We start from the raw sequence: 13,370 nt of genomic DNA on the forward strand, positions 1-13,370 counted from the left end.
CTTGGTATCATTGACTTCGCTTAGGTGGTGCATATCTTTTATTCTTAAAGATGGCGCAGTTTAAATAGAAACAACAGTGTGATCTATCTCTACCAATCCATAGCTGATAGCCAACAGTGGGTGAAATTTGAAACAATGTTCGAGACAAATACAAATTTCAAATGTTTCCATTTAAACTATAAGTATGTTAGCTGAGACATATGTATCGTTAATTATAATTTAAAAGATATTTTGTTTTGCTTTTTCGAACTAACATACATGGATCGAACATAATTTCATGTGTTTTAGGATACTTATAAAATCCATATTCGTAATCGAATGCAAAGAAGTTTTCTCTCATTAGTATAATATTTATTAAATGTCAGTTAACAATTCCGATGTTTAAAATATAATTAGGCGCTCTTGATAACAATGATAATATTAATTTCTGACATTCTCGAGATACATTTGTTCGGAATAGTATCAAACCTTTTATATATTCTACAACAGTTGATGGTAAAACACATAAATATAATATGAATTAGATCGCATCTTCCATGATAAAGTAATCGATAACAATCAAAATATATGAATTTGTTTTAAGTACACTATATTGGGAGGTAACACTTAAGATAGAACGATATAATACCCATACCTGGACAGTATAACATTATCTCTAAATATTTTTTACAAGTTACTCTATAGCATTTAGTCACCACTTGTACAATTGCTTTGTATCATTTTGTCTTTGTTCATTTTAAGGATATCTACAAATGCAAAGACATATATATACAATTAGAAATATTTCTGTATATAAAATATATATGTATCCCTATCATTCTTGATTTAAGTCAGTGCTATACTGTTCTGTTATCATATTTTGATACACGAAATTAATGACTTCAATATAAGATTCATTGAGTGTTATAGCAACTATCAGTCCTTACACTTTACATTGCACAAGGTGTAAGGATATATTCTTGTTTATACATATTTATAAAGCTGTATAAAAATACATCACATTCACAATTCATCCAATTCACAACTGTCATGCATTTGGAAATAATTTGTTAAATTAATTATAATAAATGAAAATATGGATCCACTTGCAGACCCTATTTGCATAATAGCACCTGCAATGAAGAGCATTCTGGAAAACATTGTGTTCCTAAACACTGATACAATGGTCAATTTTAAATATGAAATGAATCCCATCAAAAGTGTCCATGATACAACAACCAAAACAATACCAAAAGTTGTTTCCCTTAGTGGTGGAACAGGAGACATTAAAGCTAAATAAATAACATAGCCTCCAATAATTAAACATATTATAGACAAATAATTGATAATTTTTATATCGGTTATAAGGAACCAGAATGCTAATAAACATACTAATGGATTTACCAGTTGGGCTAATGTAATTGATAATTTATATGCTACATTTCCATATGGTAAGCAAGAGTAAGATTGTATACTTGGAAATACACCATTGCCAAAAAAACAACATATTGCAAGTAATAAAAACAAATGATTTTGCATTTGTCTAGTAAGAGTTACATTATTATTATTATTATTATTATTATTATTATTATTATTCTTAGTAGTAGTAGCAGTAGTAGTAGAAAAACTTGACTCTCCACTGTTTTCATTTGAACAAGACCTTTTTAAGTTTTGTACATCAACATTTATTTCTATTTCATTAGGCACAGAATTGGTAGGGTTTAATAGAGTTTTCATATTTCTTACAAACGAAGAATACTCCAAAATAATAAATGCTATTAAAGATAGAAACAAAATAATAAAAATTAAAAGAAAATAATCATTTGGTAAAAATTTTAAACTAACTCCAAAAGTATCTGTTGTGTTGGAAGTTCTACAGTTTGTATTGTCCTCAATTCCTTGTATTAAAGCAACTATACTTGGTAATACACCACTTAATCCTTCTCCTATGAAATATGTTACTAAATAACTCTTGTTAAAATTGTAAAGATATGGCATAAATAACACAGAACTAAAACATCCCACTAGAGCATTAAAAAATGTTAAAATAAATAATGCTAAGCTATATTCAGTTCCCCCAAGAACAGTTTTTTCAGAATAAAAAAAAGTTAAGAGTCCCATTGCACAAGTGCCAAAAAATAATAAACACAATATCCACCAAGGCTCATTTATCTTACATTGAAAATGTTTTAAAGTAGCATATAAAAGAGGTCCAATATTTGCAGCTTGTATTATTAATACTAGGTATGATGGTAAAGTCCAACCTTCTGGAGAAGTATTGATAAGCACTGGCATTTGTATGTATATAGCATTGATACCAATCCAAGCTGATATACCAAACATAACAACAAGAAAGTGCATAATGTAACATTTTCTGTTGTACGTGTTAAAATCGTGCTGTACATCTGTCATTTTGCCATTTATGTACAAAAACTGGTCTAGATTTATTCCTAAATAATGATTAATAAGAAATTAGGATTCTACTAGATATTAATAAATAGATAATTCTGTATTAAAATTTAGGTAATTAGTAACAACTAAAGTCTCACCAAATATTTTTGTTAAGTTTATGGATGCTATTCATTAAGATTCTACAGCATGTAGTACACTTCTCTGACAAACTGATATGATGAAACCATACGACTTCTACCATCAAGTCTTTCTTAATCCAAACAATAAAGTTTATCAGATAAAATACAAAATTTGACTAATCATATATGCTTGAAATGAGTAAATTACTGTTACAATCTTGATGAGATATTTTTGAGTGTAATAACTCTGTAATAGAACTGATAATTGTATACTACTTATTGAGGTAAATATATTAAAATGAATACTATAATAAAATTGCACCCTTTGAATTTAGAGCCATTAAAATAGAATTGACCATTATATACAGAATAATTGTGCTTAATTTTTTAAAACATGAACTAAAAATTTACGTAAAAATGCAGTACACATATCTCACTTGTGTCTATATTAAAATATTCTTTTTCCACTGTACTATTTATAGATTTACAATTTGTTTAATTTTCCCTGATGTTCTTAGATACAAGCAATATTAATACTATAACAATCGATACATATATTTAATTATCACATGTAACAGAATTGTTAAAATTAAAAAAAAAAATAAAATGTTTCTACTTGATAAATAACAGGAACTAAAGAAGGAATATATTATCATTCTATTCTTTCAATTAATTATTATGTTATTTTACATATATTAAAATTTTGCATAATTTTTTTTTAATAGAACTATTCAGATTTTATAGAAAACATCAATGTTGTGTAATCATTGAACATGGAGAATAAGAATCAAATATTTTCGCATTATTAACTAGAATGAATGTAATTATTGCTCCTATTAGTGACCCAATCTGGGTTGCAACCCCAGCATAATATAAACCTCTACCAGGATCAGGTCTAAATAATGTTGTGATAGCTAATTTTATAAATCCTATCAAACCATTAATTAATATCCAAGATATAACTACTATAAATTCACCTATCCACGAGTATTGTAATGGTGGAGTAGGTGATTTAGCAGCTAAAAAGCAAATAAAACCTGATAATACTAAAAGAATTGCTGTAAGCCCAGTAAGAAGATTTACTTTTGGCGTTTGAATGACGAAACCTAGACACATTGCCAATGGACCAGCCATTGATGATAATGTAACAGTTAAATGATACGCAACATTTCCATATGGTAGACAGGAATATGATTGAATACTTGGTAATGTACCATTACCTAAGAAACAAACAACTGCCATCATAATTAGCAAATATAAATACACTTGCTTAGACATTGTCCAACCAGAGTTAGTTTTATAGCTTGGTGGTGCTCTGGTATCTGTTGGCAGTGTCTCCATGCTTCCTGGATGTTTCACAAGTTCTCCAAGAGCAACAGAGAGATTATTAAGTCCCAGAAAGGACAGGTAACACAAGAACAGTAGAGTACCAAGAAAAATGAAGAAAATCTTGCTTGAGAACCTGGGTTCTGGATAGTAAGGAACAAATTCTAACATGGTTGACTCTGGTTTAGTAACATTTTGACACTCTGGATTCCCACCAACACCTTGAATTAATGCCACTGTACTTGGCACAAATCCGCTGAGACCTTCTCCTACAAGATAGGACACCAAGTAAATTTCTCTATAGTTCCTCATATAAGGCATGAATAGAACTGAACTCGTACATCCAACAATGGCAATAACAAACATCAAACACAACAGAGCAGTTGAATGCTCATTGCCAAATACTATTGAAGTTTTATGATATACAAAAGCTAATATAAATGTGGATATTACAGCTGCTATTAGCAATGCATATGTAATATATTTATCACATGCCCATGTACTATATCTGAAATAAAAGAAAAGATTGATATAATGTAAGAAAATTATGCCTTGTATATTATAGACACTGTTTTCAATGTACTTACTTTATATATAATGTGTAAAGTATTGGTCCCAAGTTAGCAAATTGTACTAGCATAACCATATGTGCTGGAAGACTCCATCCTTCTGGAGAACTATTCACTAATAAAGGCAACTGAACGTAGATACCATTTACACCAATCCAAGCGCCAAGACCAAACATCAACGCAAGTAGGTCAACCACCAATCTTCTGTTACTCAATTTTTGACTTAACATTTTCTGTTTTGTATTATTAATCAACAGTGGATCCAAATAATTTGGATGATCTTGTTGAATAACTTTTTCCTTTTCTCCTGCCGTTTTTTTTTTCTGCTTTTCTTCCTTACAATGAATTACACATTCTAGTTCGTGCGCATTTAATGTGATAAGGAACAAAGTGCATAAAGATTTTTCCTTCTTCACGCACGATATTCTTCGAACTATCTTACGCAATGCCTGAGATCAATTAATAAAACGGGTCGATTACAAGTTAAAAAAGGCAGAAAGGGTAATCTCTTCGACGGGTTAACAATCTTGATGAATAATTATTCAATACTGCTTCGGTTTCACAACAAAGTACACGTTGTCACTGATTGTTCTTGTATAATAAATGCTTTTCACGATGATCTTTTTGTTTCGAAAAAATGTGACAATCATTTAATACACTCTTGAGACATATTTTTTTCTCCTTCTCGTAGCTAACATAACCTACACCGGAAAACTGTTGTAGTTGCACAGTGAAACGAATATGAATGAGATTTGACTTTTGACGATAGATAATATTCGATAATAAACGTAGATAATATTCATGACTACGTGGCCAAACTGTCGAGGAAAAAACTGTTGCAACAACGTGGTAAAATTACGGAGCGTGGATTGCCACGCGAATCTAAGCGAATCGCTCGACAGCTGCAACACTACTGTCGTTTTTCAATGATTAACTGTCCATAGAAATACTCGCCGTGGCTGTTGGTTTTTTCTCTATAGATATCGGTAAACTGTCAAGTGAGTAATATATGTGATCAGACTAGGAAAATGTACAGGTGGTATCTAAAAATTGGATTATGATGGGAGTCAATAATTGGCAAAGAAAATGTTGATATAATGTTAAAATATCAGGAAAGTAATTTATCCTTTTGCGTCAGTGTTTTCAGCTCTTTTATTTGTGTCATCGAGACAATAATCGAGCGTGTTCCTTCAAGAAAAATAACGATAGGAATGATTACTGTTTTATGTACTACAATTTAAAATTCATTCTAGATAATATTCTCGAATTTCTTCGAAAATCTAATTTACTTGAAAATAAAAAATACGATATCTCGTATTTTATGATCGATGCGCGAATTCAATGAAGCAACATGCTCGTTTTGAATATCACGATCGAACAGTGATCAATGTCTCTCCTAACCATATCGTATTACTAAATGAGGATTGACAGTGCACGATCAGCACATGGTATGTATTAGCTATAGCCACGAAAATGCTAGACGACGAGGAACAATCGAACGATTCCTGGTTTGTAAACTGTAAATGTTCTACGAAAAGAAAAATAAGCAAATAGGTTTCGTGAAACATAGAATTTACAAATCGTCAGTTAGATAGAAGATCGTTTATTTAGTTATATATAAGGGCGGGTAATACGAAATAAGTACCACCATCAGAGTTGAATATAGCAAGAACTTTATAAAAGATGAGGCAGACTCACAGATGGTTTAAGTACATTAGTATATATCTCAAAACCTTTTTGAGAAACGTGCGACGATCGCATTTTTCCGAAGTAAAATCACACGGATGAAAAAAGGGGGGATTGAGGAGGGCTTTGTTGCGTTACAGGTGCGCGTTTACATCGGTGCGTAAAAAGTACGAACATACATCAATCGAAAAAGAGTCGTCACGAAAGAGTTGAAGCCGAGCAAGGAAACGGTCGACTCCCTCTGGTCCTCGTGCCATTAATTATCGCATTCCTTAATTCATTCTATATCCAATGGTACCGACAGAAAGTGAACGACTTATCATAGGGAATACAAATGGCCGTCGATACATATACTTTGGAGGGTCGTTTATCTTTTGTTCAAATTGTCGGAAATGTTGGTTATTTTTACATTTATTTTACGGCGATAATATGGCACGAGGCTCAAGCAACGGCGGAAATGTAGGCGCGAGTCGCGAAAGAGGGAATCGCGTCGAGAAGGAAAAACGTGACAACCCTCCACGAATGAGGCGTGGAAAATATATTTACGACCAAATTGCTGCGAAAAAACTTATTTAAAGTAGTAAATCGCATCGCTTTTACCTTCATGAATTAATATGGTCGGCCTATGCCGCTGGAAAATGACTGGGGAATCGTTATTATTTCGTGGTGTTGTCTGTCAGCGCCCACGAGATCGTTCACGCCCTCCTAAGAACTGCTAGCTTACGTTTCACCGGAAGTTCGACGGGAATGATAGATCAACTTCAATATTTCGATCGAAAATCATTGAGACCGTTTATCTTCGTTTACCGCGTCGAATTATGGAACGTTTTTCAATCGACATGTAAGAATTCCTTCTACTGGGGGAATAAAAAGAAGGTAAATTGGAAAATCGAGGATTCAGTTCCTGCTACTATTTCAGTCAAGGGGATGTTAATAAAAATTAAACGAAAATAAAAATGTTGACCAATAGTACAGCAGAATTTGTTTTAAATAATACCACGAAACCAAGCAACTTCTTATCTTTGACATTGATAAAAATAACTTTGCAACTTTGTATCAATATTCACTATATCTTCCTCTATTTTTAGCGCGAAAAGATCAATTAAGAGTACGAGATAAAACTTGCAGCTTTATATAAAATAAAATGAAAAGTAAGAAGGAGTCTGGGAACCGGTTTCATCGATATCACGATATGAATCCTGTAGAGTTGTCCTGACGACGAATACATGCTAGCATTTATGCCTTCCATATTTCACATTCTGCTTTTAAGGAAAACCGATAACTTGGACCTGGGCGCGATATTAACGTTTCCCCCTCGCTGAAAAGAGTTACAGACGTGGAATATCGATGGACGAAAATTAATTATGCGAGACTGGAGTGGGGGATAGCAATATCAGACCCGGCCTGGGCGGGTTACAGAAGGCAAGGGGGTCGACGTTTCATATTTACATACTTGAACAAAAGCTTTTCGGTGTCTTTTATTCGTCCAGTTTTTGACTCTTCATCTCAAGAACTTTCGAAGTTTTGAATATGAAGAACAAGCTGGTTCCCTTGGCTAATTAGTCTTTTATTATGGTCAGAAAGTTCAGATTCGGAAGTTGGGTCAACCGACATTTACTTCGAACGAGTGAAGCATGAAATAGAATCGATTCTATACGATTCATCGCGATCGCTTGTGCTACGCTAATAATTTTTCTCAAAGGTCAATTGACGGAGCAATACTCTGACGCAAAAGTAAGCAGTGTGTGGCTTTGACCAGCACAAATCAAAGCCCGATCGTGATGTGGCAAAAAAATAGAAATAATCCGGGACGAACGGAGATGCGAATGGGGAGACGGGGCAAGAATGACTGGACGGATGAAAGACAGAATGAAGAACGAAGATAGAGAAAATGAGAAACGAGGTTCCTTGACCCAACTGACATGGCGATCCATCTGATGAATTCTGACCGTTTCAAGCCGTTTCTCGTCTCGTGACGATGCGACGATGCTCGTGATCGGCCCCAGCGAGAGTGAATTTAATTGACTGAAGTGCCGAACCGAATCACGGACATTGGTATTCTAAATACGTGACCTCGCTGATCCCGACAATAAGTGGAGAAAATCTTTTTTATATATTTCTTTTTCTTTTAAATGATGTCTTTATCATTGTAAAGCATTTGCTATTTTAGATTTGTAAAAAGTGTTGTATTTATAGGGCGTAACATAAGCGTGCCAGGGTGGAGTAAGAGGATAATGCTAAGATTTCCTAGATTTAGCGAGTTTTTTGTTCCATTTAATAAAAGTTTGTAGTCCATTTAATAAAATGAGCTAGAGTATCTACTTCGTAGAGTACCTATTCTTTAAACACTTATAGTATCTTTTAAATGAGCGTTAGTATAATAACTATATGGTTGGTGGCCCCACTGTTTGGCCCGTTTGCTTTTTAGACTTGGGTCCACTGGGCTATTAAATATTATTGGATATAAAACACCGATTGAAATACACTGATGAAAGCAAGAAGCTTTCATTACTTCCAATAAAGACGACTAACACCTTGTATTGAAATGCAAGCAAGAGACAATTACTTTGAGCGGCTTCTATAATGTACATTCAGAAACAATTAAACCTGGCGCGCTTATACATTACATCCTACATATTTAATATTCGAAAGAAATATAGTATCGCGACAATTTTGTTCTCTAAATGCAAAATTTCCAATTTAAGCTGACTCGTAACGTTATATGTCAATATCTCCACTATTGTACGACATCTATCATAACAGATCCCTCCCTCCGATATTGTGATCAAAGGGAAATCCCGTGGCACCACGCTGACAGACGTTTAAGATTTAATCTTCGATCAGATTCAGATGCGATTGTCAGAGCTACTGTTGTCACGCCTGTCGCAAGCGTATCGATAGAAAATTCTGGATTCAATACCGTGAAACGAGATAATAGATTGACGAGAATAACGTGTCTGTTCTTAGTCTCTCCAGAAGAGAATCGGGTAGGGATGAAGGAAAGTTAGGGGTAGAAGAGAAAACCGAGCGTGACGAGACGCTCGTTACACAGTTCGCTTCGTTTGCGAGTTACGATCGATAAAATCTGACAAATTGCACAACGATACAATGACATTAGATACGATCGGTTCTTGTGTGCGCCGATAACGTTCCTTCGACTTGGCTCCGGTCTCACGATCGACATATCGTGACGACGGAATTTCAATCCGTTTTCGCTGATTCCGCGCGAGCCAAATTCGAGGAGTTTCGGTCGTAGGCGGAAATCCAACAAATATAATCGACGTCGACGATGGTCCTGTATACATGATACTCTGTGTGGAATTATAAGAAACAGTTTTTTAAATCGAATATACGGTGAGAAGTGTGTGCGCTGCACCACGGATCATTTTCCGCCTCTCTGCACGCTTTTTAATCGCATTCCGCACGGATCTGCTACATTCCTGGCTTCCATAGGTGTAGGAACAATCTCGCGAGGATCGTAAGATCGATCTTTTCTCTTCATTGTCTGATCCAGATATGCTGGTGAATTGAAATTATTTGATCTTTCCTCTTTTTTCTCGACTCGAACGATTGGTTGGATTCTTTGTCGCCCCAGAACGATAGAGAAAACAGCGGGGCGTAATTTCTATAAATCTAAGACGCCGAAATATTAAAATGGAAATAAGATCTCGCGCGCCTTATCTCGCGTCTGGAAATCGAATAAATTCTCGCTGACTCGAAAAGCAGGATTCTCCTAGAAGGGGCGAGTGAAAAAATATTCGCAAGGATGACACAATGGTAATTACCATTATTTGTCGGCTTTATCACGACGAACAGGTTTTGTTTGCTTACGTGCTGCTTATCTGGTTTTTAAGCTCGGTTTTGAAGCTAGGCACCTCGAATGTGGTTAGAGCCAACATAAAAATTGTAGTTCTTTTAACGCGATTAGCGCTATCAGTGGAATTAACTAGTCTGTGCGCGACAGACTGCTCGCGGCTGAAATTATGAACGAAGTTATGGCAAAAATTATATCGCGAACTTTGAACAGATATCGTATCGGAAATTATGATTTGCGAGTTTTCATATCTTGGACAGAAATCGGCACAAACTTAGGGATTCAATGATAACGAATATTGTTACCAGAGGCTACGCGTAGACTATGGTAAATATTAACCACGTTTCAGTATCGAGGAAAAGCTCGATCGTGCGATCCTCGCTAAACCTTTCTCTGCTTTACTCGTCCATAGGCACAGCTCTTATAACTCTCTTTCTCTCTCTCTCTCTCTCTCTCTCTCTCTCTCTCTCTCTCTCTCTCTCTCTCTCGCTCTCTTTCGTTAAATCTTCAACAATTTAGTACAGTTATATATACAAAGTATACAGACTCCGCTACATTAGAGGAGGAATACAACTTTCATGCGAAGTGTCGTATCTCGCGATGCAGTGAGTTTCTTAATTATTAGAAACACCGATTCAAAGCCCACATGGATTCCTGCTGATGTGTTTCATTGTTGAACTTCAGACTTTAGATGATAAATAAAGACACTTCAGTGCTATATGGAACACGCGTGATAAGAAACGATATCAAACAGTAAACTTCAAGCCAGAAATCTTCATAAATCGTAAGATAACTTAAACTATTATACAACAGAAAACGAGAAAGACATTCTTTAAGAATCATAAATTGAAACTTTATCAGCAAAGATTTAACTCTCGTTAGATTTCCATGGTGAAACAATTTGTCGAGAACCGCGGTTGCAATTCCGCGTTCGCCTCGAGATCAAAAGCGAGGAAATAATGCTTCAGCTCTTGGAACAAAGGCAGAGCGACACAGGAAATGAAATCGGAGGGTGTTCCAAGCTTCAGAGTCTGTCGAATAATTTATCGAACGGAACGAGGGGCATTTGCAGCAGTTCCATTTGAGTCTTTGCACCGGTGCCTTTAACTAGCCATCGCGAGAGTCGATGAGTTTTGTGTGCATAGGTACACCAGAAATCACCTTGTGGGCACACGTGCGCTGTGCACGACGATTCATGGCTGTCTATTAAACGTGGACCGACGGGCACACGTATCGATCGTTTGACCACTCGATGTGGCTAGCGAGTACACGGTCTGATATGCACGTATCCTCGCTGGGCTACGTCATTATGTGGCTACGATTACAGGTGGAGTGAAGGAGAGCTTAGCTTAGGTACGGAAGGAACGAGGATTCTAAGATGAGACACCGTGTCGAAACGATCGACGGTCATCAAGCACTGGGAACCTACATAGTTGGTTCGCGTTGCAATTCTGGTAGAAGCTGCGATGATCGACAGCTGGGGATCTGGAGGAGGAAATGGTTCCAATGCAGCAATTACAATAGAAATGTAGGAATATGTGGTTCTAGGGACTTCTAACATTCTGGGACAAGTATGAAATTGGTTCCTGAACTTCGTATTAAAAACTTGTCAAAGAAATATCCAATAGCAGAACTAGATACGCTATCGAATCTTCTACGTTTTTAAGAAAGTACAGATAAAGAATAAAGAACTACTTAAAAGAAAACCAACAAAATATACCAAACCCTCGGATTACCTCTGGATTCACGAAAGAAGAACACAAGATCAAGAGAATACAATACGGACTTGGGAAGTACCTTCCAGACGGCGGAACTAAAAACTACAGGAGATCTAAGGCTTTCTAGAAGTGAAGAAATAAGGAGTTTCCAAGGATCGGGAGTCTAAGAACTAGGTGAAAAGTTAGCGGTAGAAGTTCAGAAACCTGTGCAGGTATATCCTGCGAAATTGTGGGTAGCGTTTCGACGAAATGAGGAGTTGATTGCCATGTTTCCGTCAAACGAACGAAACGAGGGAAAAAAAAGGATCTCGACGGCTTTTCCATCTTGTGATCGGATAGAAGGATTAAACATCGACGCGGCGATCTTACGGTGTTCAGTGGGCGGGAGAAAACGGAAATTAGATGACATCCTCGGCATGCGATTCGATAGTCTTAGCGCGATCTCCTCGCTCTCTGGAAAAATGAGCGTGTGTACTTTCAACGAGGCGAATCGAATGATTTTGTGATCTTTGAGCCACTACATTTTTTCAGACGACCTTGTTTCGGATTACTTGTGGTCCATTTCTTTAACAGATGTTAATTTTAATGTTACAGAGTATCTTGACGCAACTCAATGACTTTTTTTATATGATAAGTGTTCTGATTTTCGTAACATTTTGCTGCAGTGTGTGCATGTTAAATTTCCATTTGGGTCAATAGTTCTATGATTCGCTGTAGATTCTGCATGTAATGTGTTCTCTATTTCGTTAATTTTTCTCGTATTTCAGCACTTTTATATAAAGAAATGCTTCGAAATGAAGGAACCAATGCCTGACAATTGTCTAAAACTGAATAAAGGCATGACTTTCCGAAAGAAATTAACGAGCCCTCCAGTGGAGCAAGTAGAGTTCGTCAATGATAGAGTAGCCAAGAGCAGATTGGACACGGTTGATGCTTGTTAATATTACTCTGGTCCTGTGGCTTCCATAGCGGAAGACAATGGTCATTAGGAGGATCGATGTGTGCCACTGTTGATCGAACGACGCCCTCTGTCTCCCCTACTTCCGTTTACGCAACATCAACTGTACTCTAAACTTCATTGATTATTTTTTTTGTCATTTTCTTTTGTTAACTATAGCTATACGCACTACGATAGTTATGGTGTTACGAGACCGGCGACTACGCCGTGTTCGATCCCATTATTATCAAAGAAGTCGCAGACGATAGGTGAAAAAAGTCTTTAGAGGAAAATAGCTTCTTCTTTCTCTTTAGTAAATTGACAAGTAGATAGAATTTGTGTCCGTGTTACGTGTATAGAATCGAATCGAGGGTGTCGGGGACTTTCCTCCCCAAGTTCCCCTGACCACCCTCTCGCTTCCTGCACTGTGTCTGTGTGTTCTCGTGTCAAGCTTGACCGATTCCTAAATCGGTTATTAACGTCAAAACCCTCTTGCTTTTTCCTTCGCCAGTCCTCGAGGATGAACGACTGCAGATAGGAGCGGTCGGTTCCTTTTATCTGAATTTCCGTCGCCAAAGCTGTCTCATCGTTGAGTCTCCTCTATACTCTCTTTCATCTTTCTTTTCGTTCATCGGTCTCCATAGACGAAAGAAAGGGAAAAAAATGGACGAAAGTGATCAATTTGGCCTGTCCCCTGCGAGACCATCCTTCGATCGTACGATACATCATCTTCCTCTTGTCCTCACTGTCTGTTCACCCTTCCATTCGTCATATTGTCGAAATTATTAGTAATCTGGTCACGAGCTTGTA

At 36.3% G+C, this 13,370-nt stretch overlaps 2 protein-coding genes across 2 annotated transcripts; both read right to left on the reverse strand.

Annotated features, from left to right (window-relative positions):
* Positions 1–338: 338 nt before the first annotated feature.
* Positions 339–2,597, reverse strand: LOC143178813 (solute carrier family 52, riboflavin transporter, member 3-A). Its single transcript, XM_076377666.1, has 2 exons — positions 2,529–2,597; positions 339–2,429 (listed from the first exon to the last, which is right to left on the reverse strand). Exon 2 carries the CDS (start codon positions 2,389–2,391, stop codon positions 1,003–1,005), a length of 1,389 nt encoding a protein of 462 aa, XP_076233781.1. The 5' UTR covers positions 2,392–2,429; positions 2,529–2,597; the 3' UTR covers positions 339–1,002.
* A 616-nt stretch (positions 2,598–3,213) lies between these two features.
* LOC143179103 (solute carrier family 52, riboflavin transporter, member 3-A) lies at positions 3,214–5,289 on the reverse strand. The gene is made up of 2 exons (XM_076378142.1): positions 4,424–5,289; positions 3,214–4,344 (listed from the first exon to the last, which is right to left on the reverse strand). Exons 1-2 carry the CDS (start codon positions 4,633–4,635, stop codon positions 3,261–3,263), a joined length of 1,296 nt encoding a protein of 431 aa, XP_076234257.1. The 5' UTR covers positions 4,636–5,289; the 3' UTR covers positions 3,214–3,260.
* Positions 5,290–13,370: the final 8,081 nt, after the last annotated feature.

This window comes from Calliopsis andreniformis, chromosome 5 (genome assembly GCF_051401765.1).
Source record: "Calliopsis andreniformis isolate RMS-2024a chromosome 5, iyCalAndr_principal, whole genome shotgun sequence".
NCBI classification, from domain to species: domain Eukaryota; kingdom Metazoa; phylum Arthropoda; class Insecta; order Hymenoptera; family Andrenidae; genus Calliopsis; species Calliopsis andreniformis.